Genomic DNA, 22,154 nt, shown 5'->3' with positions numbered 1-22,154 from the left:
CAATTAAAAATGAAGTATAATAATTTTAATTGTCTTCCAGGTGATATTAATAGGAAGTAAAATAATTCTATTCGTATTTTGTCAATTTGTATTCTATAATGTGAAACAAATAATGTATAATTGTTATTAGCTCTGAGGAATTACATATGTTTATTTGTGGTTGGAACATGACATTTAATTATATAGGCTAATCGGTTGTGATAAAATGTTGCTGGTAGTAGTGACTTGGTTACTTTGAATCGCAAGAACAATCGTTCAAGAGACGCTTCATTGAAAGAAATGCAGATATTCCTCATGGGTTTGTAGTGACTTTAAGTCATCTTTACTCTTAAACACTGAGATGTGGAAAATCCGGTTTCGGGTCCGGTTTCATTCCCCCCATTTTAAACATTAGCTCATCTTAAAATTATGAATTATAAGCCTCTCTCCAAGTGTAGAGCCCTTCCTGAACATCCAAAGCCTTAAATTAATTGCATATGAAAAGTAGCGCATCCGTTCAGGTTGAATGAATTAGGCATCCGACTATGGCGGTTTTCCAGGTATTAGTCTTAATGAAGCAGGCTGCTCCCCGGAGACTGGCCAGGTTATAATGCATATATTCATTCAGACAGACATACATACATACATACATACATACATGCATGCATGGGGTTTTCAATGCACTATGGCGGGGGGGGACCCGTAGGAAGCTGCCGCTCGCAATGGTGCCGTGTTATGGAGGTTGACCAAAAGCCAGCAACACCCAGTCCGTGAATATCCCCAGGGAGGGTGGAGGGGAATGTGGAGGGAGGGAGGGTGGAAGTGATGCAGCGATATTTCCTGCACCTGTGGATGAGCTCACTGGCACCGTATGCACGTAGGCTGCTCCGGAGCGCAAGGCGGACGGGCGGCGTGGGGCGGAGCGGATGCGCATTCGGGGGATCGGCGATCCGGGGCCGCTCTCCGTGAGTCCTGCGGGAGGGCGATGGAGGAGGCAGCGGACGGCGCTCCCTCCTCCGCGCCAGAGGACGGCCACCTGGCGACCTGGCGCTGGGGCAGGAACGCCAAAGAGCAGGTCCAGCTCAAACAGAAGATCCGAGACCTGCCCGCCCTCCTCAAACACGGGCTGCATCTGCGGAGGAAAAGTGTAAGTCCGGCCGCCGCTTCCCGGTCGCCGTGTGTCGTTCATTAGTGCTCGGAGGCGGGCGGCTGCGTGCAAGCGCCTCGCTGACGGGCTGTGGGTCCGCGGTTCGCTGTAAGCGGGAGCCCGTCTCCTCTGTCTGCGTCGGGTGCATCCAGGGGGCGGTTGCCTCCCTTGCATGCGCCCTTAGGATGCATGGCAGTAAAAATACGCGAGGTTATACTGCAGCGTACATTTAGCAATGAATGAATTTATGGGTGCAATTAATGCATTTGATTCGATTTGATTATATTTCATGCATTTTTATTAATTCGATAATTCGCAGTGTCTTAGACACCGGTGATCGGTAATCTACAACCTTCTTACTTATATTTGACCCTCCTGGGATGGATAAAACAGCATCTTTCTCATCATCCAGAGGACTTGTAGCTCAAAACGGCACAGTCTTTAAATGAAAAATGCGTTTATTTTAATAAACAATAATTACTGATCCTGGCAGTGCTGGGGTGATTACTAGTAAAACGATACCGCGTTATCCACGCGTAGTGTTCGTGAAATCCAGAGAACAACGTAGTAAATTTCGGTCAGGTTGGGGAATTGAAAGTACTTCTGCTACTAGGTACAACTTAATCGTGCCAAATGTGTCCTATTATTTTAAAACTGCAAGGGCCCCTCAGCCGGATTATTTTGCAACACGTGCGTGCACCTGGGGGGTCTTGGGTGGTTGCTCAACCATGTAATGACCGTTGGCAAAGCTGGACGGTAGTAGTTTATGATCTGTCAAGCGAAGCTGAAATAAGCTATCGCAGATCCTTGAGCACCTAGGATGGACTGCATGCTTGTCAGAAACTGGGGAAGAAAAATACCCTTCTTGCTGGTCAAGCATCCTTCAGCAGGTGGGGGAGCGTGCGTGGATTGTTATAGTAACCAGTCAGTTCTCAAGTCACGCCAGGCAATACTGACGAAGTAGAGCAGGATTAGGCATCATCCTGGAGCAGCTGGGGTTAAGGGACCAGTGCTGGTATGGTTGCTTTGCTGGTCATGGGATTCAAACCCATAACCTTCGTAGGCATAGAGGCGTAAACTGCTGAACTGCAGCGTTTCTGGAGCAGGGATGACACTAGCCATTGGTGGCAGGAATCCCAGCACACGCGAGCTGGGGGATGAGTACCAGGTCTGCATCGGGCTCGTTTATGAGACTCTGGAAGCCGCGAGTGGGAGGGGGAGGCAGCTGCCGCGATAATCCGCAGGCAGATCCCGCTCCCTCCGGGGAAGTGTGGGCGCCGCGGGGGCCTCGTGCAGGCTGAATCAGGCGCGTGTGAGGACGGCCCCGCGTCACACGGCGCTCTCCAGCCCCCCGGGAAATCTTGCGCTCTAGGTCGTTTATCAGTTGTGTAGTTACTGCAGTCCGATGGCGCCGTTTTGCCTCCAATCAACAGCATCATTATTGTCCCTTTGGAAATGCTGGATTCTTCGTAGAAATTAGTCTGGGGGGTGGATTGTGGGGTGCCAGGTTATATATGGATTCAAAGAAGCATTTTAATAGACGATGGTCATTACTGCTACAGCTGGGTAACATCATAATGCCCAGATTTCATCATGATGTCCTGAGGTACAAGTCCTGCCTGAAGTAATTTCGAAGGCCTTCTGTCTTGTAAACAAATAGTCAGTGAGAGGCTGCTGATGGCTTATGGGCTTGAGTTTTGGATGAATGCTGTGTTTTAATTGTTTTGTAGCAGGTTTTTATTTTTATTCGGTTATGAGGAAGATGCTAAAGCTCTTGTTAACGTTATGGGGAGAGATTCAGGAACCAATGGAGCGCGTGCAGAAACGGGAATAAAATGTAGTTTTTGGTGTGAGAAACCGCGACACGCTCCAGATTTTAGATCCATCTGTGATGAGGCGGTGGGAGCCGGGATTCTGCGCTGAGCGTGAATAACACCGGGAATAACATCCAGCCCTGATTATGTCTCATAAAACCAGCTTTATTAAAATGGCACGGCTGTGCAAATAAGGCATAAAAAACTCGCCAATCTAAAATATGAATATAGATGCAGTAATACCCGATTTTGCATGATTGCTGTACCCCCCCGCTTCCATTTCCCGCTCACAGTTGTAGCAATTAACTATTAATCCAGCTGTTAAAACTTTAATTGATGAATTGCTAGCTCTTATTAAACCGTGGAATCACAATGAGTTGAGCTCGGGAAAAGTCACACAAATTAAAATGCCAATTTAAAACGTAACAGTTAAGCATCAATGATTTAATCCAACGTTGGGATTTAGGTAAATACAAACAATAGACTCGTATGTTACATTTTAATTTGATTCTCTTAACCGCGGTCACTACCCGATCCTTTGTGGAAGCAGCTAACGCTATCCCAACCAGTCAGACTGTCACTTTTCCGCTATGGATCTGTTTAACTATATTTTCGCAATGCGTTTGATTGTTTCAGTAGCTGTAAGATTTTAAGATGGACACCCGCTATATAACATACATTCAGCATCCCTACTGGAATTATTTCACTAATTACCCCAGCTGAGTTCTGCACCTTCCTGTAATGTGTTTGTGTGAGTTTTTCCTACACACTGCCCGTTATGCTTTACTTATTTAGTATCTGGCTTGATGCTCGCTGAACATTCGCTCATTCCCACCCTCGTTTTTATCCCCTTAAAATCTGCGTGTGACTTCACAGTCTGTCCTGCCCTTGGCTAGAAAAATAAGTTTTCAGCTTGACTTGACGTCGCCCATTGGTCGACAGGGTCTTTTAAAAATGTACACGATGAAGACCGTTTATTATTCAGTGCATAACGGACGTCAATAGCCCTGTCTCGCAGATTTCACTTTTTAATATCTGCCTTAAGGTTTCTGGCAGGCATACAGTGTGGACATCCCAGTATTCCTGTGTTTTCCGACCCAGTGACACTGGTAAGAGTGTAATTTCAGTCCTGAGAGTGTAGTGTTTTTTTTTTTTCCCTTCACGCTTGTATGGGATTCGCTGGTGATTTAGCGGCATCATCTCATTGGGCGTGACGGGATTATCTGAGAGGGACGAGTTGCGGCGTGCTGGTTTAACGGCCCGGCGAGTAAAGCCCGTCTCAAGGCCCAAAGCTTTAATCTTGCCGTAATCCACACCAGGCTGATGGTGCCTTGCTTGCAGCCAGCCGGAGAGCCCGGTGTGGGAGAGAGAGTGGGCCTCAAAGCCACGCCGCATTGCCGGTGCCCCCCCTCCCCCCTGTACTCCTTGCCTGGTGGTTCTGTGGAAAGCTGCAGGACATGCATATTGGAACACGAAGACAATTTGCCCTGGGAAAGCATTCCCTCCCACCCCCACCTTACCACCTGATCCTCGGAAAATCAGGTCAGGTGTTGCCCACCCAGGTGCGGGTTAAGTGTCCGGTCAGCGGCTGTCCTGGGGTGTCACTTGGATGTGTCCTGGAGCTCCGGCTTGGATCAGGCTGAGCTGCGATTCCTTGGGATGGACTGGAGTTGTCTTTGGGGACAATAATGCGATGTGATGCTGTTTAGATTTGGATCAGACAGCATTCAGCTTGATTGGTGGCTGGGAATTGGTCACTGAAGATGGATTTATTAAGAGTTTCGCAGCTTGGCTGGGCATTACTGGAGTGGCTGCCTGGACGGTGTCATTGGGGGCTGGTGACCTGCCGCATGGTCGCCCCTCCCTCGACTGGGCGTTTGTCATGTACTTTTCTCATCCCCGGTCGATTTGTGTCTTGACAGCAGTCCCCTGACACCATCCCTGGGCCCAGCGTGGGATTCACCAGACATAAGGTAAAGGTCTTGGAAAGGCGGTGTTTGGGAGTCAGGAGAAGGGGACCGTGCTCTGTGTGTGTGTGTGCGTGTGTGTGTGTGTGTGTGTGTGTATGTGTGTTTGTGTGTGTTCTACCTGTGTGTGCCTGTGGGTGTGTGTGTCTATCTCTGTGTCCGTGGGTGTGACTGTGTGTGTGTGTCTGTCTGACTGTGTGTGATTGTATGTCTGTCTCTTTGCATCTGTGTGTCTGCCTTTTGATCTATATGTATATCGTTGTGTCTGTGTCCCTGTGTCTGTCTGTCTCTGTGTATCTGTGTGTGTCTCTGTCTGTCTGTATCCCTGTGTGTGTGTGTCTGTCTGTATCCCTGTGTCTGTCTGTGTGTGTGTCTGTCTGTATCCCTGTGTCTGTCTGTGTGTGTGTCTGTCTGTATCCCTGTGTCTGTCTGTGTGTGTGTCTGTCTGTATCCCTATGTCTGTGTGCACACACCATTCCCCTCAGAACTCTGGTGCTGGTCCGTGCTGTGAAGACGCCTCTTTGTAACTGGCCGCTTGCCCATCCTTCCCCATGTCCTGCTTCATTCTGTCCCCAGAGGCCTGCATTGGTGGCTCATTAATTTCCGTTAATTGTTATCTATGGTGGCCCAGTGTGGCGACTCTCAGATCCACCACGGCCCTTATTGGTCTCGCGGCCCGGGCGTCTGCTGGGATCGTGGGGCTCTTACCGATCCAGTTTGACCAGTTTAGGCTTCTGTCTGAGCTTTGCTGAAGGATGGGATGATGTCTGACTTGCCTTTCTTCCAGAGCACCTCTCCAGTTTCTAACTCGAGTTTCTAACATGGGCATTGTTGCACACATGTGTGCGTGTGTGTGTGCGCGCGCGTGCGTGTGTGTGTATACATGCTGTTAACAGAGGCCCACTCTCTCTCCCAGGCCTGCTCCCAGAGCTTTCCCTGTGCAGGCCGCGCTCTCAGGAACGCCTTCCTATCCCACGGCCCATATCCCGGCAAGGAGAGGATACACCTAGCCCGCATTATCAGGTAACACTCCCCCGCGCTCTGCTCTTTGTGTACGAGGGTATATGTGGGCGCCCCCTCACACATGCTTGGATTGCTGCGCATGTGTGACCGGTCGTGTAGCCCTGTAGTCGTGCAGATTCAGTTTATATTCAATCACGTTTGCACTCTTGCATTTCAGATGCATTATGGGTAAAAATACAAAGTCTCTGCTTCCAGATGACGCCCCCACATCTGGCTGCAGTGTCATTGTGTGTCTGTAGCCCCAGTTTGCTGTGGCAGCCCCCTGTACTGGGGAAACGCACAGCAGGAAGCAGCGACGTGCCCAAACCGGCATCTGTCTGGCTTCGGCATGCACTGACCTCCACAGTGAGGGCCGGGTTGGGAAGGACTTGTTAAGCCGATGGTTCAGATCTGCCCACCAGCAGCGAGTTTAGTGTTTTACCAAGATGGAAGCAGGGCATGTCTGTGCTCAGGAAAGACTGGTAACATTCTGGGGTTTTGACCCAAAAAGGGAGGGTTTTTGGTAAAGAAGACAGGCTCTTTCAATAAAAGGGTGAGTCTTGTTTTCAGTAGGGCATGGCGGGGGCTGTGATATGCAGGTATGCGCCTGTAATATGTTGCGTGTGTGTGTGCAGTGTATCATAGAGTGGCTTTAAATAATAAATTGTAGGAGAGCATCTTATTTGAGTGGGATAATGGAGTGAGTCACACCGTTGGCCGCAGCTGTCTGCAAGCAGTCTGGCAGAAACGTGAAAGTCCAAATATGGAGTCTGACTGCATAGATCGTGTTGCTGAAACCTTCCTGGCTGCTTGCTGAGGTCGTGAGGCTGTTTCTGGGACTGCAGTCCAGCACCCAAACACTTGCGTCAAGTGCATGTGCTTGAAGATTGATCTGTTCAGTGGTGTAATAAGGCATCGGTGTCGGGTGCCTTGTTTTCTGTGTATTTTTAGCAGGGATTTGCACCCTGGGTGGTATATAGGGCTGTCACACGTTGTCGTGTCAGGCAGGTTTGAGTGACATAACTGTGCTGCGTTTATCGCGCGAGATGCCTTTATATATTTCCTCTGAAATCTCTGGTAGATGATGGCTGTCTTCGTTCTAGCACTGGTGTGAGGTGCGTGTGTTGATATGGGTGAGACTTGGGGTGCATTTCCACCGCACCAGGTGCCATAATTTTGGTACTTCAAGAAAGTACCAAAAGTACAGTACTTCAAGGTGTAGGTTTTCCAGTAGCATAAAAACTGATACCGACGCCAAATGACATCACAACGCGAGGTGGGGTATTCTGTACTGAATCTGAATAATGGCTTGTATATTACCGGGCAGGACAATATGCGATATTAATACCAGCGTCGCATGTTATGCACCTGCAGTTCTTGCATTGCTAGGCAGCTGGTTTAAGGTCATGCTTTTTCTTACTTTCAATTCTGTACAGACATTATAGTGCAGGGAGTTTGTTTCACTATATCTTTATTACTTTGCCAGAAAAAAATACTTTAGCTGGCTTTGCAATTTTTAATTTTTCCTTTTATAGATAATCTTGTTTTACGTTTAAAAATCAGTTTAAAGTTTTTACCTCCGCTCCCTTTGCATGAGCACTGCATGCACCCTCCGAGACGATCGTAATCAGTTTCATCCTTGTTTAAATCACTCCTAGATGTGATTTAAAAATACCCCAGTATTTTTTTTCCAACAAAATCCCATTGCTGTCCTGGTATACTAAACAGAACACTTCTTAAATTTCTTGTCATACCGTCCTGATCTTTTTGTTGTATATTTTCTTCCGACTAGATCGCAATTAATTTTCTTTTCTTATGTCATTTTATCTGAGTTCATAACTGTTTTCATATCGTGTTTGGGAAGGCAGGCTGTATGCATAACCATTTGACAAAGAAAGCATTTTACATCCCACCCCAAAGTACTGAAGTACCATAGAACCCCAGCGGGTTTGGCACTTTTGTTACTGGATCTTTTGGTACTGGTACTCAAATGGAAAAGTACCAAAAGTACAGTACTTGGTGTGGTGGCAAGGTGCCCTTATATTGTGGCTGAAGTTGGTGTTAGAGGGTAAAAAAACTGTGCCCTAACCCTAACCCTAACCCAGTTTGAGACCCCTGTGCATGTGGGTGGGTGTGTCTGATCACGTGCCACTAAGTGGGTGGGGCCACACTGAGGGTGTGGCTGTATGGTCATGTGCCACTCAGTGGGTGGGGCCACTCAGTGGGCATGGCTGGTCATGTGCCACTCATTGGCAGGGGCCACACTGTGGGTGTGTCCAGGCAGCAATCCTACGTTCCCATCTCCGCAGGAGAACCTATGAGGGTCTGGAGCTGGTGCAATGGCTGCTGGAGCAGTGTCTGTTCATCCAGTGCAGGACGATGGCAGTGCGTGTCTGGCAGATCCTGCTGGAGCTGGGCATCCTGCTATCGGGTGAGTGTACCTGCCTGCCTACCCGCTCCCTCGCCTGGCAGCCGCCCTCCAAACACCAGGGCCAGGGAAATAGCTGTGGGACTTTGGAATCCAAAGTGGGCAGGTTATCGCAAACCTCCAGCTGCTATTTTCAACACTTCCTACCTGCTCCGCCACTGCAGTGAGCGTCAGCTGCCTCTCATGCTCACCGTAGTTTTGGATCAAAATAACAAGCCCTGGAGATACAGTCTATCTTCCCTGAGCCTTTTCAAAGGCTTTTGCTCCCTCTGTGTTCCTTTGCTGTATAAAAAGCACCATATTTAAAAAATACAATGTGTAACTTGGTATTAATATAAGGGTTTATGGTCTCCCAATGAGAGGAATCCCGTACAACACAATGATGCAGCGACCATGATGTAACGTACCACCGTAATACTTGTTTGTGATTTGTTTACCTTAGAGAGGAAACGTAGAACAGATGCTTTACACCAGATTTTCATGAATGCAGCTTGATAATTAGTTTTCTTTGGTAATTATATTTTCCCCTAACCTTCAGGCTTACAATGATCATGAGTGATTTTCATAAGCTTGCTATTTATATTCTCTAACTGGGCAATCCGAGTCGAACATGATTAAGAAAAGCAAACAAAGGGCTATAAATATTTAAGGTGTTGACACCGGAAATGATTTATAGGTGCTGAATTTATAAAATAGGAGAGTAATTACCATGATCCACATCCAGAAACTGTTCAGGGACCGTAAGCATTATTTACGGTTTATTTACCCAGCTAGTTAGCGGCTTGGCATAACTGTTGTTATACTAGTCTCCTCGGAAATATCGCCCTTCTCCAATGATCAAATATTCACACGGCGGGACAATAAAACCGGCAGTAAATCGACCCCACCGGGGGGCAGCCTGTATCTGAAAATGACACGTCTCACTCACGAGGGAAATTAACTCGTGCTTAAAATACCCCCCCAGTGTCGGAAGCCAGTGGAGCTGGCTGAGGCTGCCGCATGTTTTGCCTGGGCCCCCCCATCCTGAAACACTGACGCGATGAGTTTCACTCGATTTTGGATTTTCAGACATTTCTAAAACTCTGGTAGTCAGCGGGGTGGTGATGCCTCTCAGAGTTAGAAATGTTTAAAAATTAAAATCCATTTAATTGTTTTGGTCTCTCGGAGCACCGAAAAAATACTTTCTGTTCAAAATTAATTTTCTCTTGAAGACAACTGATATCGGCCGAGGGGGGGAATTTTGTGATCTATGAATGTGTCTTTGACAGCCTGCACTGGGTCAAGTGCTTAATGCATGGCTTTGTAGGTCACCGCTCTTTCAAAGGCTGGAACGTTTGGGGAACATCTGGACCCCCTCGGGAGACCCCCTCTGTCTAGGTAAAAGGGTGCTGTGTAGGGAAACCCAGGGCCATCTTAAGGTGACGTGATGTCGGGACTGGTGTCCATGTTGGCCTCGCTTTCACAACCCTCTCAGTTCCTCTAAACGATCGTGCGGAGTCCCCCAGCAGAGCTCAGCCCGGAGAAAGTTTGGTGCTACTTTGGTGTTTTTAACGGATTTTATGAGGTGAGGTGATCTGTTAGTTTAAGGTACAAGGAATGACGCTAATCAACTCCACCTCTTATATTGGTTATTCCCAGTCTTTCCGCGACATGACCCCTTCTGAGCTTTGCTCATCCTATCCCCCTATTCCAGGTCCCAGCGGGTCCGTACTTGTCAGCAAAGGGACGGTAAAGTGGATGAGGCCACTTTACTGTAGTATTTTAATTTATTTAGCAGAAACGTATTCTGAGTGAGCACTGTGATTACTTAGCTGGCGCCGGGATTCAAACCAACAACCTCCTGGACACAGACACAGATGCCCCAGTATTTACCCACATCTGGGACATGAGTCTCACTCAGCACACAATAGACTAAGCCATATTGAATGTCATACAAATTGTGTAATTTGGGTTTTATTTGGTGGTGTAATGGACAGGACCGGGGCGGGTCTTCAGGACCCTACCTCGGGCAGTCCTGTTCTGGTGTGCGTGACAATGAGAGCAACCCTGCTTGCCTTTGCAGTGGACCAGCAGGTCGTCTTCGAGGACTCTGACACCTACTACCGGTTCTCCTTCGAGGAGTGTGAGATGGAGACCTGTGGCTTCCGCCGGGAGGACGAGTGGCAGAATGGCGTCCGTCTCCTGCTCCAGTTGGCCCCCTACGTCCAGTTCCGGGTTGGCGTCATCAGCCCGTGAGTACCCCTCCATCCCCCCGCCTCCCCCTCATTCTCGGTCAGGGCCTGGTTCTGTCGTAGTGCTTACTGGCATCTGACATCCACGGGTCTGGAACTCCCCGCTCACCCGTCGCATAAAGAAAGCAGCCCAATTTGGGTCAAGCGGAACCAGTTCCTGAACTTGCGTCATAGTGGGGGGGGCTCTATTTTAGGCACCGGATCTCAGGGTTGTCTACAGTTTATCTGGCTTTCCACTGCACTCCTATCACGTTTACTCCATATTTACTCAGTGCTTACTCAGTGTTTACTCTGTGTTTACTCTATCAGCCAGGCACACTGTGCCAGTGTTCAAATGCTTGAGAGTCTTGAGCCAATTAACACAGCAGGAAGTCTTCTAATTGTGCTGTTTAAGCATAAACACAGACTTCATCAATTTAATCAGGAGGTGCATTATTACATGTTTATTCTGGGCTGCAAAATCTAAGGAACTAAAGATTAAATTAAAATTGAAATATGTCTCTTTCTCCTGAGCTCCTGTAGCTTGTCAGGCTGGCATTTTAACCAGCACTTTGTTTATTTTCATATGACATTTCAGCGGCTCCGGATCGTGATACATTTAGCTTCTCAAAACAGCCATACAGTTTTTTCCCCATTTATTTCACTGAAGATCTTCCACTTAAGAGCTCTTCTCAAGGGCATTACGACTGGGCTATTTCTAGGAGTTGAACCCACAATCTTTAGGATAAAAGGTTGTGTTTGACCAGTATATCAGCCTCCTCTCGATCTGCCGGAAAGCTAAATGTATGCGTGGGTGGAAGCCAAATGCAGCATGACATCAGAGGCGGCGTCTTCAGCCTCAAATTTAGACTTCACCCGCATCTGCCTGCACCGAGTGACGCTTTGCATGATGGGTAAGTTCCTGCACAGAGACCCTGTTCAGCATCGCTGGCTTCGCCATTATCTGGTTGTGGTTTGAGGGGGTGTGTGTGTGTGTGTGTGTGTGGTAGTGGAGCGCGTGCTGCTGGCCTACTTTCACTCCAGGGCTGTGGGTCACATGACCGCACGCCGCAACACAGAAGTGACCCAGCTGTCAGCGATGACACAATTACTCTCTTACTCTCATTTTCAAATCCTCCTTTCGCTAAGCAGAAAAAATGTAAAGGATAAAAAAGCAGAGGTCTTCCTCTGCACTGTCAGCTACCTTCTTGAGTATTCCCCCCCCCCCCCCCCCCCTCCCCGGGGAATAGGTGTTTGGCCATAATCTCTGGCCCCAGCCAGTAGCCACTGAACCAAATGTTGATAAATATCAACCAGATGTCGTCTCTGGCCTGCAGGGAGCACTGAAATGAACAATTTTTAATTTTAGTGGGGGGGGGGGGGTTGTTGATATGTCTCAACGTCTGCCTGAATGGCTGAATTCGTTTGTCTAGTGTCACCCGCTCGTAAAGCTGATTGGATCGCTTCCGGTGAGCGATGGGCTATAACTTAAGATGCTTAAACGCTGCTTTTCCTCTAGTATCATACAGGTTAAGGCATTCCTGGCTGGCAGGGTGACGATGGAGAACAGCTCATCGATAGTGACATTGTTAAATACTTCAGTTTCAGAAGAATGTTGGTTTGCGTAGTGAAAGACGACTGATGGAGCTTCCAGTGAGCAAACAGCTGAAAATCCTGCAAACAAACCCCCCAAATCAGGCACGACCCCAGTCATGTGTGTGACGGGTTTCCTGTTAGCATAACAATGCTCACCGCTGTCCGGGAAACTGGGTGACGGACCCTTGCTGCTGAGGTGATCAATGGGCTTGCGAGGACACATCTGTGTGTGATCTTTTACCCCCCACCCCCCCCACCACACGTTTGTCTAGTCTCACCCACACTCCAACATCTATAGCTTGTTGTGGAAGACCGCTGGTTTTCAACCTGGGGTCTGTGAAGCTGTTGCAAGTGGTCTGTCGAGAGATTTTGTAACTTAACGGTATTTTAAACTACTACAGTATGAGAACCCCCCCGTCCAAGGTGTAAGGAATGTTGCAAGTCCCGAACCTAGATCATTGCAGTGCCCGTGAGAACCCCGCATAGAGTGAGCGAATTTAATCAAGTCCAGATAATCTAGGTGTTTCCCTCTACAGGTTTCAGAAGATGTTAGTGGGAAAAGTCCGTGTGTTTATAACGAATGCTTCGGCGGTAATACGGATAAGCGCGATGAGAGGCTTTATAGCGCAGTAGACTTCGCCACCTCATTAAAATTTTAAATCTGTTATCTGTCTGAGAAGGGGGATGGCTTGCTTTCAGTGTAATAGTGTAATATGTTCTTTTAAAAAATGACTGTTTGGATATTAGCCTCCCACACAGGCTGGCTTATTGCGGCTCAGGGGAATTAGGGATGTGTTTGCATTTCATCTGCGCCTGGGGGAAGCTGAGGGGTGTCGGGGGGGTGGAGGATGGAGAGATGCGGGCATAGATGCCGCGGCTGATAGCGGCGACTCTGTAAGTCAGGGCTGCCGACTGTCACGCTTTCAGACTCTCACGATCAGGCAAGAAATCTTCCGGCAAACCTGTATTATTCGATTATAAACCTAAACTTGGCTGCATCAAAAGCGTTGGGGTGGTTTGCAAACCCTAAGGGTAATAAAACCCTTCCATACATGTAAATGCGCGTGCAGACTTATTTTGAACTGAAAATCTCACGCCAGCCAAATGGCCAAAGCTGGCAACCCTGTAATGTGGATGTGGAAGAGAGGATCAGGAAGTTTTTCATACGCACGGCGTTTGATCGGAGGTCCAGACTTGCTTGGCGGAGCCCCGGCGGGAAAAGCTCGCCAGCTGCTTACGCAAATCTGAAACCGCCGGTCGGGAGAAGCTTTTCGCAAGCTGTCACCACGATTTTAAATATGCATTTTTCTTAAAAAGACCGTTCAAAACTGTTCTTGCTGTTTTTATCCGTAGTATTCATGTAAAACGATTCGTAAAATTTGTAATTGTATAACCTTTTTGAGCGTTAGCTTTATCAGTAATGATAATGGTGTTTTTTTTTCTTTTTTAAAGAAATAGCATAATAGGCGTGTTTGCGAAATGAATCAGCAGCGGTAGCAGACAAACAGGTTTGATGTCCCGGAAACAAAATAAACCGGAATCAGATTATGTATCATATAACAGTCAATTATCAATGCTGGAATCAAGCTTAAATTTTACCATTATGGTGTCATTCGGTTTTTCTATTCATAAGGTCAAATATTTGATCGCATCGCAGTTCTGGAGATTCATAGAGATTCACGGGAGGTTAGACAGAGGACAAGTTTGATGAACCTGACAAAAGCTTGTTCGGTTCAGCCTATACTGCAGATACCAAGAGACCTTTCCTGCACGAAACTTAAAAAGCCTCTGTCACTTTACAGAGAACTTCCAGGATGAAAACGCTTTCAACGCAGAATATGACAGCTTTCTGTCATAAGAACAGAAACTGAACTCTATAAGATCTCAGCAAGGTTCGGTGTTAGCGGGTCACGGGAGCAAATGAAGAATCCGGGCAAAGCAGTCCATTGATTCACAGACGGAAAAGGCGGAATGACACGGCGAAACAGGCAGGTCATCCAGGGGGAGATAAAAACCAATAAACAGGGAAAGACTGCAGGCCTCTTCATGAAGGGCAGGAGTTGGGTTTGGTGCCAAAATTGCTAGCGTCCAAATGAGCTCAGACTTTACTGTCCCCATAAAATCTACACCATTTTTGAAGGCCCCACATGAAAAACATTTGTGTGTTTTGTCAACGCTGTGACCGGATTGCATCTGCTCTCGTCTGCTCTGTGGGGATTCTTCTCCTCCTCCATGGAATTGGTGACTTTTCAGGATGAGGGTTGTACTCAAGGAACGGCCAGATGACTTGGGCCACTGTGGGGGGGAGGGGGGGGTGGGGGCAGATGAGCAGGTGGAGATGGGAACGCGAGGTGGAGCTCTTGAGGTGGTTGGGATTCCTCATTGTGGCATCGACGCCGCCCTGCATGTCTGACCCTGTGCTGCCTGCCCTCAGGGGCCCAGTTTCAGTGTAACGCTCCCTCCCACGTGTGAGCACGCTCAGATGGCCCCGTTCTGAGTCACATGACAGGCGACGGGCTCTGAGATCCAGTACAGCAGACGGGTGTGGGCGACATAAGAGCGCCACCTGAGCACAGCCAAACAAAACACACACATGGGCTGACTTTATGCTAAAGTGATACTAATTTTACACACTTTGATGGCAGCCAAATGTTCTGTTAGTGTGGAGTGAGACACTACAGTTTGTAGTTTTTTTTAAATGTGTCTTGGTAAGTCTATAAAACGGTGTGTAGGAGGGAGACAGACATCTGGCTGATACTAGGTAGGACAGCATCTACCGCAGTACCAATAACGACCAGCAGGTGGCCATCTGAGCTGTTTTGGAGGCTGGTGGTTTCCATGTCGAAGACTTGGAATCGGTAGAGCTAAATCCCGGTTGTACAGATCCATTTTTGAACTGCAGACAGATATTAATATTAGTGATGCATTTTAACCTAAATGGAAATCCAGCCGGTATCTTAGATCCTTAACCAAGCATGCAGATGGAACTGGAACCAGCATAAACGTGTGATGAACATACCAGGTTTTAGGGCATAGTAGTCAAATGGCGGACATGCAATGAGAGGCCACGCAGTCGATTTCCCACCCCCCAACCGTGTAATGAATAGATGGATGGTACCATCTACCCAAGAACCTAAAACAGATTGCAGTCGCCCCCCCCCCCCCATCTTGAGTCCCAAACCATATGTATATATTTTTCCAGCAGTTTAATTCAGATACTTTTCAGTGGAACGTTAAGGACAGACCCTGAATGTTCTGGGGTAATTTTATACTGTAACCTGCCTTGTGTCTCCTGGAGCTTCTTTCCTCGCAGCCGTCTTTCCGGATCTTTCTGGGAGTCCCGCGGCGCGTCTGATAGCATTAGCCCTGAGCGGGTCGTGTTAAGGCCGACCGCAGTCCCTGCCGAGAGAGAAGGCTAGAGCGCGGTTGAGATATCAGCATACCCTCTGTACACGGACCTGGGTTGTCATGGTAATTACAGTAAGCAGCGCTGATGCCCAGAAACCAGAAAGGGAGCATTAGCGGAAACTACGAATGTTATGCTAATAACTGTGCGAAATGTTTTTTTTTATTTAAATGTTTGTCGTAAAGATCTCTGGGTGTGACAGCGATCAGATTCATGTGACTCGGGGCTGGGAACGGAACAAACGTCGTGCTGGTTGATCCTGAAATAACCACGAGTGGGAGGGGCACGGATGGGTGTTCTCTCGCTGGGGTGCACAGACCTGACCGCTAATGGTTGCGGCATCTTATGGTTGCTCGGCAACCAGGCAAACGGAATATGCAGACCGGTCACCCGCTGGTCATGCATGCCTCCACCATATATGATGGGGGACCGTGGACGGTGTGCTTTGGATTCAAGGATAGGGCTGAGGCAGGCTCCCCTCTTCCACGTCTGTCATTTCGAGGAGGTCCCGATGTCCTCCTTGGTCCAGACGCCCTCCCCTCCAGTTTCTTGGGTATAAATATCATCCAGCTGAAGCTAGCAGAACACACCTTTACTTGTCCCAAAAGCTGGGAACAGCAGCTCGCTGGCTCACAGAGGTGTGTGCAAGTTATTTCAAGATCCTGCTCAAAGCCGGCCCCTCTCTGACTCCCACCTTCTCACGCAGTGTCCTCTCAATATCAGATGTCCAGTTAACGACGCTGGAAAGGGTCAGACATGCGCGTGTTTTGTACGCATTTTTTTCCGTGACACGAACGCAAAATGAATCTGCGAAGGTGGGAAGTGCTACAAGCATTAAAAAACAAAAGTTGTTTTTCAGCAGATGTTGCGTTTTCTTTTTCCTGCGGGATGCTGGCGCCTCTGAAGTCGTGTGTGTGCGTGTCGCTCCAGGCCGGAAGAGGAGAACGAGGAGAAGCGGGACATCTGCAGTGAGATCCTCCAGATGAAGGCTCTGGAGCGCCTCACTTCGACGGTAAGAGGCAGTCGTGCTCCTGTTCGCCCCCGAGGGCGAGACAGCAGATGTTTGCCCGCTGACCTTGGGCTGTGTTTCGGGAACATGTCGACGGGGGAGTCCCCTTTCCAAAGCTCTCCTCTGTAGACTATCAGCCTCACCTGAGCATCCGGCTGTAAGACTAAGGTTGAAAATCCAGTTGTGCCAGACTTTCTGCTGCACATAAAATAAGATTTATCTTGTTGTTGGAACCACACTCATCATTCAGATCTCTAGTTTATGACTGTGTCCTGATTGACTATTATTCATAATAGGTTCTCTTCAGTTAAATAGTTCTCTTCTGAATAAAGACTGATGTGGAGTTTCAATAATATCCTTTCTGGAGGATGCAAACAATTTATTTTCTTCTGCAATGTAGTGAAATAAATTGTGGAAATGGAAAGGAGGGGTGTACCCTGTTATTTTTTTTCTTTAGCTGTTCGCTTAGTATTCGTTTCTGTTTTTGCGGTAATTGGCTTGATGGGTTTTGTTGGGCCGCTCCTCTTGGGGGGGGTGTAAGCTGTGATTGAAAATGAATATCCAGCCGGCTTGGAGTCCTTCTGTCGTGCAGGAAAAGGCTCTGGGACACATTTGTGGGACAGATTCGCTAGGGGGCGTGTGGGGTTGTCGCCATGGAGGCGTGATGCAGCATGCTGGTCACACGCTATCCCAGTGGACCAATCAGGGTGCCCAGAATGGGCCGTGACAAATGTGACATCGCGGGAAGCCGGTTGCTGTGTGGCGCTGGGTATCTCATTAACCTGATTAAATTCCTTCTAAATCCAGGGCTGATGGATAGTGCAGTCAGGTTGTTGATTTAATTGTGTCCAGATAGCAAATATTTCTCCTAAAGAATGTCTTTCCTCCTGGGGAACTTCCTACAGATATTCCTGAAAACACTTCCTCAAATGCAAAGATCCCCCCCCCCCCGCAGCCAATCAGGAGCTGCTCTACTTGGCAGCCATCCAATCAGAGTGAGGCAGACGAGAGTTAATTGTGGCCCTTGGTGGAATGAGCATCTGGGTGCCCCTGGGGTCTTAGCAGGCTCTGTCCTGTTTCCTGCACTCGTTAAAGCTGATGGCGCCAGGTAGCTGGGCAGTGATTGGCTCCCTGGTCCCGCCACCCTCTCGCCTGATGAATTTGTTTTGCCATTGCAGGGTCACCCAGTGTTGTCTGGTCGGCCCTGTCGTTGGTGTCTGTGGTCATGTGACGAGGCTCTGGCCTGGTGACAGTAATCGCAGTGTTTATCAGTCTGTCTCACCATCAGATTAAATTTATGTTTAGCTTTTACACAATATCTGCAAACTATCTTTTACATATATATATATACATACACACACACACACACACACACACACACACACACACACACACACAGCCATCGGTGCAGTTAGTAATGATATACTGTACCCAGTAATAGGATATTATGTCAGGACAAGTACTCAGTCAGTAATGGGATATACTGGGAGGATGAATGAATACTCACTCAGTAATGGGATATGTCAGAACAAGTACTCAGTCAGTAATGGCATATACTTGGGGGGAGTCATTGGTTAGCAGTGGTGCAGTGTGTGTACTCATTCAGTAATGGTGCCCATGTGAACCTGATCAGCCAGTATGTAGTTTAAGCTGTTTTATTGATTCTAGTGACACAATTCTGCTCTCTTCCAGCCTTTAGATCTCAGTACCCGATGGTGTCCCACAGAGGTGACACACCCCCCCCCCAACCCCACTAGGTGGTGCAGGGTGATTGGCTCTGTTGTGACTGCCTCTAAACGCTATTCGCTGATTACCACACAGTGGGTCAGTGTGGGGTCCCGCAGGCATCCGTCCGGTGTACAGGCCCTGTGTTCAGCAGCCTTTATTACCGGTTACTGTGGTTTTTTAAATTATTTATGGTAGCAGTTTGTAATACTTGAGCTGCCAGAGGCTGGGGGTGAGTTGAAATAATGGTGATTGTTCTTCCACAGGTACATAATGAGCTGGCAGTGGCCCTGGCGAGGAAAGCGAGGAAAGCAAGTGAGTGTCTGTATATCTGTGTGTCTGTCTGTCTGTCTGCCTGCCTGCCTGCCTGCCTGCCTGCCTGCCTGCCTGTATGTTGTTGAGTAATAAGTGTGGAAGCGTAGCAGCATTGATGTCTTACACAGAAACCTCTCGATCGTCATTCTCATGGTCTGGAAACTCCACAATCGCCACAAAGATCAGCTTTATGTGCATGTTTGTTTCCCTTGCAGTCACTGATGATGACCATTCCGAGCCAACAGAGGGCGCCGTGGAGGAAACCCCAGTTCCAGCTGCAGACAAGGTCTGCGAGAGCCCTCGGCTCGAAGCCTGCTCCTTCATCCGACACGTCACACACGGCTCCGAAGCCGTACACCCTGGGAGGGGACCTTCACATCCACGGGGGAGTTCCCTGGGGGAGTCCCCAGGATGTCACACCGTTCATACGTCTTGGGTCATTCGTATATGGGGTCAGGCGTTACTCTGGACTCTATTTTAATAAAGGGGATTTTTGAAATATGTATCCACTGGAAGATGGTCAGGCAGTAAAGGTTGATGTGGTCAAAGGTTTCTGGTCGACAGCCAGGAAAGAACAATGAGAATGAATGGGAATGGAGAACACAGATGGGATGAGAAAAAAAACATTCAAAGATTTGTATGAAGCTCCCTGATTGGTTCGACCTACTAGTGGTTTGGCCACATCAGTGTGGTCATCTCATCGCAGCTGTAATATATTATAATAATGATCTGATGGTCTCCCTCGGTCAGCTCTTGCGTTGCATGAGCCGGCAGTGTTAGGGTGGATGTGTTCAATCAGTAATGCTCTATAAGATTTGTGTGTTAGGGGGCGACATCTAAGCAAACAAGGAGCTTGCGACCATCGGGGCTGCGTGGGTCTGCCAGACCACGATTCGCAATCAAAAAACGCTAATAGGGTGTTAGTGGGTCTGTATCCAGACCTGATTCAATTTCAACTTTATTCACGACTGTACGTGACAGAATGAGGCAAACGTGTCTGTCCAGCGCTAAAACCGCTGATGTTTAATGTAAAAATGCAATTACTGAGCCTTTCCCTCCCATCATGCAGACTGTGCGTCGTTAATTAGTGTTTGTGGATCTGCGCACGTTAGTGATGTACGGATTGTATCGAAACATTTCTGGGTTTACGGGTATTTTCTGACCCCAGTGATGAAAGTCCGTCATACTGTCGGGGAGGTTTGATTTGGAAGCAGTTTTTTTAAACAGATATAAAATCAACGACAGAAGAGCTGCTATTTGATTGGTGCCCTGGACTTGAGCAGAAGACGCACTGAGGAAATTTTAGATTCGATTTATATTCTACTTTATTGTCATCTCATAAAGTATAGGTGCACTCAGGCAATGGAATGCAGTTCAGCATCTAACATGAAAGAAGAAGATGCAAAAATGCTAGAAACATGGGAATGTGTGATAGATCCTGGAGAGAAGGGGTGCTGCCCAAACACGCACACGCTCAGGATATATGCTCACTTTCTGCCAAGAGCAGATGTGGGTTTTAGAACGACCCCTGATTCTCTTAAACTGACTTGGCCTCTAAGACCTTGGCAGGATTGGAAGCGGGAACAATCCCGGCATCAAGTGGGCTGCTGTCAGACAGTGATGTCCAACCCTGCGCTCATGTGACCCCTGCGGTGAACTGGATCAGACCTACAAGATCGAGCTTGGCTGGAGTGATCCAAACAAGGCATGCCAGCAATACAGGGGCTTAACGTGGCTATTCTGTTACAGATTGTATTGGTCATACTCTGGTATAAAGAGGTTGACTGTACAGGAATAACACTAACAGGCTTAATTCTGAAATTGCCTAGATTAACTTGAATCATTTTAGTGCTATTGATTGTGTTGAGCCCCATGGGAGGAAATCAATGCCAAGAAAACAGGAAGAAGCAAGGAACTGTGGGTAGGAACTTTAAGAGGCCCTCGGGGGACTTTTCCCCCTCTGTGTTTTTCCCAGCTAATGTGAAGCTCATTGCTTGATCTAGCAAACTCAACAGCGGTGTTTTCAAGTTGTCCCATTCAGCGGCCGGAAGTGGTTTGGTGAGGGTTGTGGCGGAGCGCTGAAGTTATCTCGCTCTCTCGTCTCGTGATCTGGGCGAGTCTGTCGTTTTGTTCGTAAGACTGATAAATTAGTGTGTGGTAGATAAGAGGCAGATTTAAGGATCTTGTTGAGTGCAGATATTTTTGGAGCTCGGTACAGGATGTAGGCAAGGGCTTTACGCGAAATCGCAGTCTTAAGGGCTGTTTTTGTATTTCTGAGCCACGGAGGCAATTGCACTTATCAGAGAAAAGAAACTGGGAATCGAAACCCAACCTGTTGGTACTGAACCTGAAGTTGGGTTTGAGACGTGTCATGTCTCCGCTACTAACCAACCTTCTGTGCTTAATGCTTATCTTTGCATTGTTTTAGTGCTGATTCGTCATCTGGGGAGACCTAACTGGGGTTAGTCAGAATGCAGCATTTTCGTTCAAAGTAAACAAACCGCCCAATAACCCCTGAGGGCCTGGCAGTCACTGGCAGTTAGCTTGAGCCCCCCCTACCAGTCCCACCCGCCCCACCAGCGTGAGCCAGCCTAGTCACCCATGCTCCCAGGCCCCCTGCCCCCAGCCCATCCTGGACACACCGTTTCCCAGAACTCAGTGTTACTACTCAGGCAGGGGCTATAGCAAGCCAGGAAACGTCTGCTGGGTGCTCCGGAGCCCCCCCCCCCCCCCCCCCCCCCCCCGTCCAACAAACACACACGCCTACTGCCTCGCCAGCTGTGATGGGGCGTGAAGTCCAGCCCCTTGACTCTCTCACTCTAGCCCCCGCTCTTGTGGATCCAGAAGGGGTCACTCAGGCAATCTGAGCTTGACGGAGAAAGGAGACTCATGTGTCTCACACTCTGACCCAGGGAGTGAAGACGCCGACCGTCCACACACACCATATACACAACGGCTAGCTGGAAGAAGTTGGATTAAACACCATTGACTGCTCCACAACATTTCCTTTTTTAAACCTGTATTTTTGGGTGCCCCTTTCTGCGCCCCAGTCTCCACCATGTCCTGGGGCTGCGGCCTGAGGTATCTATTCTCTCTGCCCCCTGCCTTGCAGCAGGGGGGCGTGTGCACCCTGCATGACAAGGACGAGCTGTCCCGCCTGGAGATGGTCCAGAGGCTGGCCAAGGACGGGTGCCGCTTCCTGCAGAAGGTTCCGGAGCGGGCTGAGGTGAGTGCCGTGGGGGACCCCATCCACGCTGTGAGACGATAGATCTCTTTAATTTAACTTTTAAATTTACTCTTGTTGGTTTGTTCGCCATTGAAACTGTTCTGTATAATCTGTAGTTTGGCAGTGTAGAGTCAATGATGCGGGGTTCTCACTATGATCTACAGGACCGGCAGGTGACTGTGACATACCAGCCATGTGGCATCAGTGTTGGGGCTCGTAACTCCCAAGGGTGCAGTGTACACCTGAGCAAACCGCTTTGGGTAACACTTTACTTAAGGCCATATTTTTAGTATTTTATAAACGCATTCATAATGCGTTATAAACGTGGCT

At 48.3% G+C, this 22,154-nt stretch overlaps 1 protein-coding gene across 1 annotated transcript in view; it reads left to right on the top strand.

The window, feature by feature from the left end:
- The first annotated feature begins 226 nt into the window (after nucleotides 1–226).
- rapgef5a (Rap guanine nucleotide exchange factor (GEF) 5a) overlaps nucleotides 227–22,154 on the top strand; it is a 48,868-nt gene continuing 26,940 nt past the window's right edge. Inside the window, 10 exon segments of the mRNA XM_048993224.1 lie at nucleotides 227–298; nucleotides 861–1,126; nucleotides 4,863–4,913; nucleotides 5,824–5,930; nucleotides 8,219–8,340; nucleotides 10,400–10,568; nucleotides 16,480–16,561; nucleotides 18,550–18,598; nucleotides 18,814–18,884; nucleotides 21,711–21,824. Of these exon segments, the coding sequence (XP_048849181.1) occupies nucleotides 280–298; nucleotides 861–1,126; nucleotides 4,863–4,913; nucleotides 5,824–5,930; nucleotides 8,219–8,340; nucleotides 10,400–10,568; nucleotides 16,480–16,561; nucleotides 18,550–18,598; nucleotides 18,814–18,884; nucleotides 21,711–21,824 (1,050 nt within the window). The 5' untranslated portion in view covers nucleotides 227–279.

The sequence above is a fragment of the Brienomyrus brachyistius genome, chromosome 23 (assembly GCF_023856365.1).
Source record: "Brienomyrus brachyistius isolate T26 chromosome 23, BBRACH_0.4, whole genome shotgun sequence".
Taxonomy (NCBI): domain Eukaryota; kingdom Metazoa; phylum Chordata; class Actinopteri; order Osteoglossiformes; family Mormyridae; genus Brienomyrus; species Brienomyrus brachyistius.
Note: the sequence above shows the minus strand (reverse complement) of the source record. Positions and strands in the feature narration are given on the sequence as shown.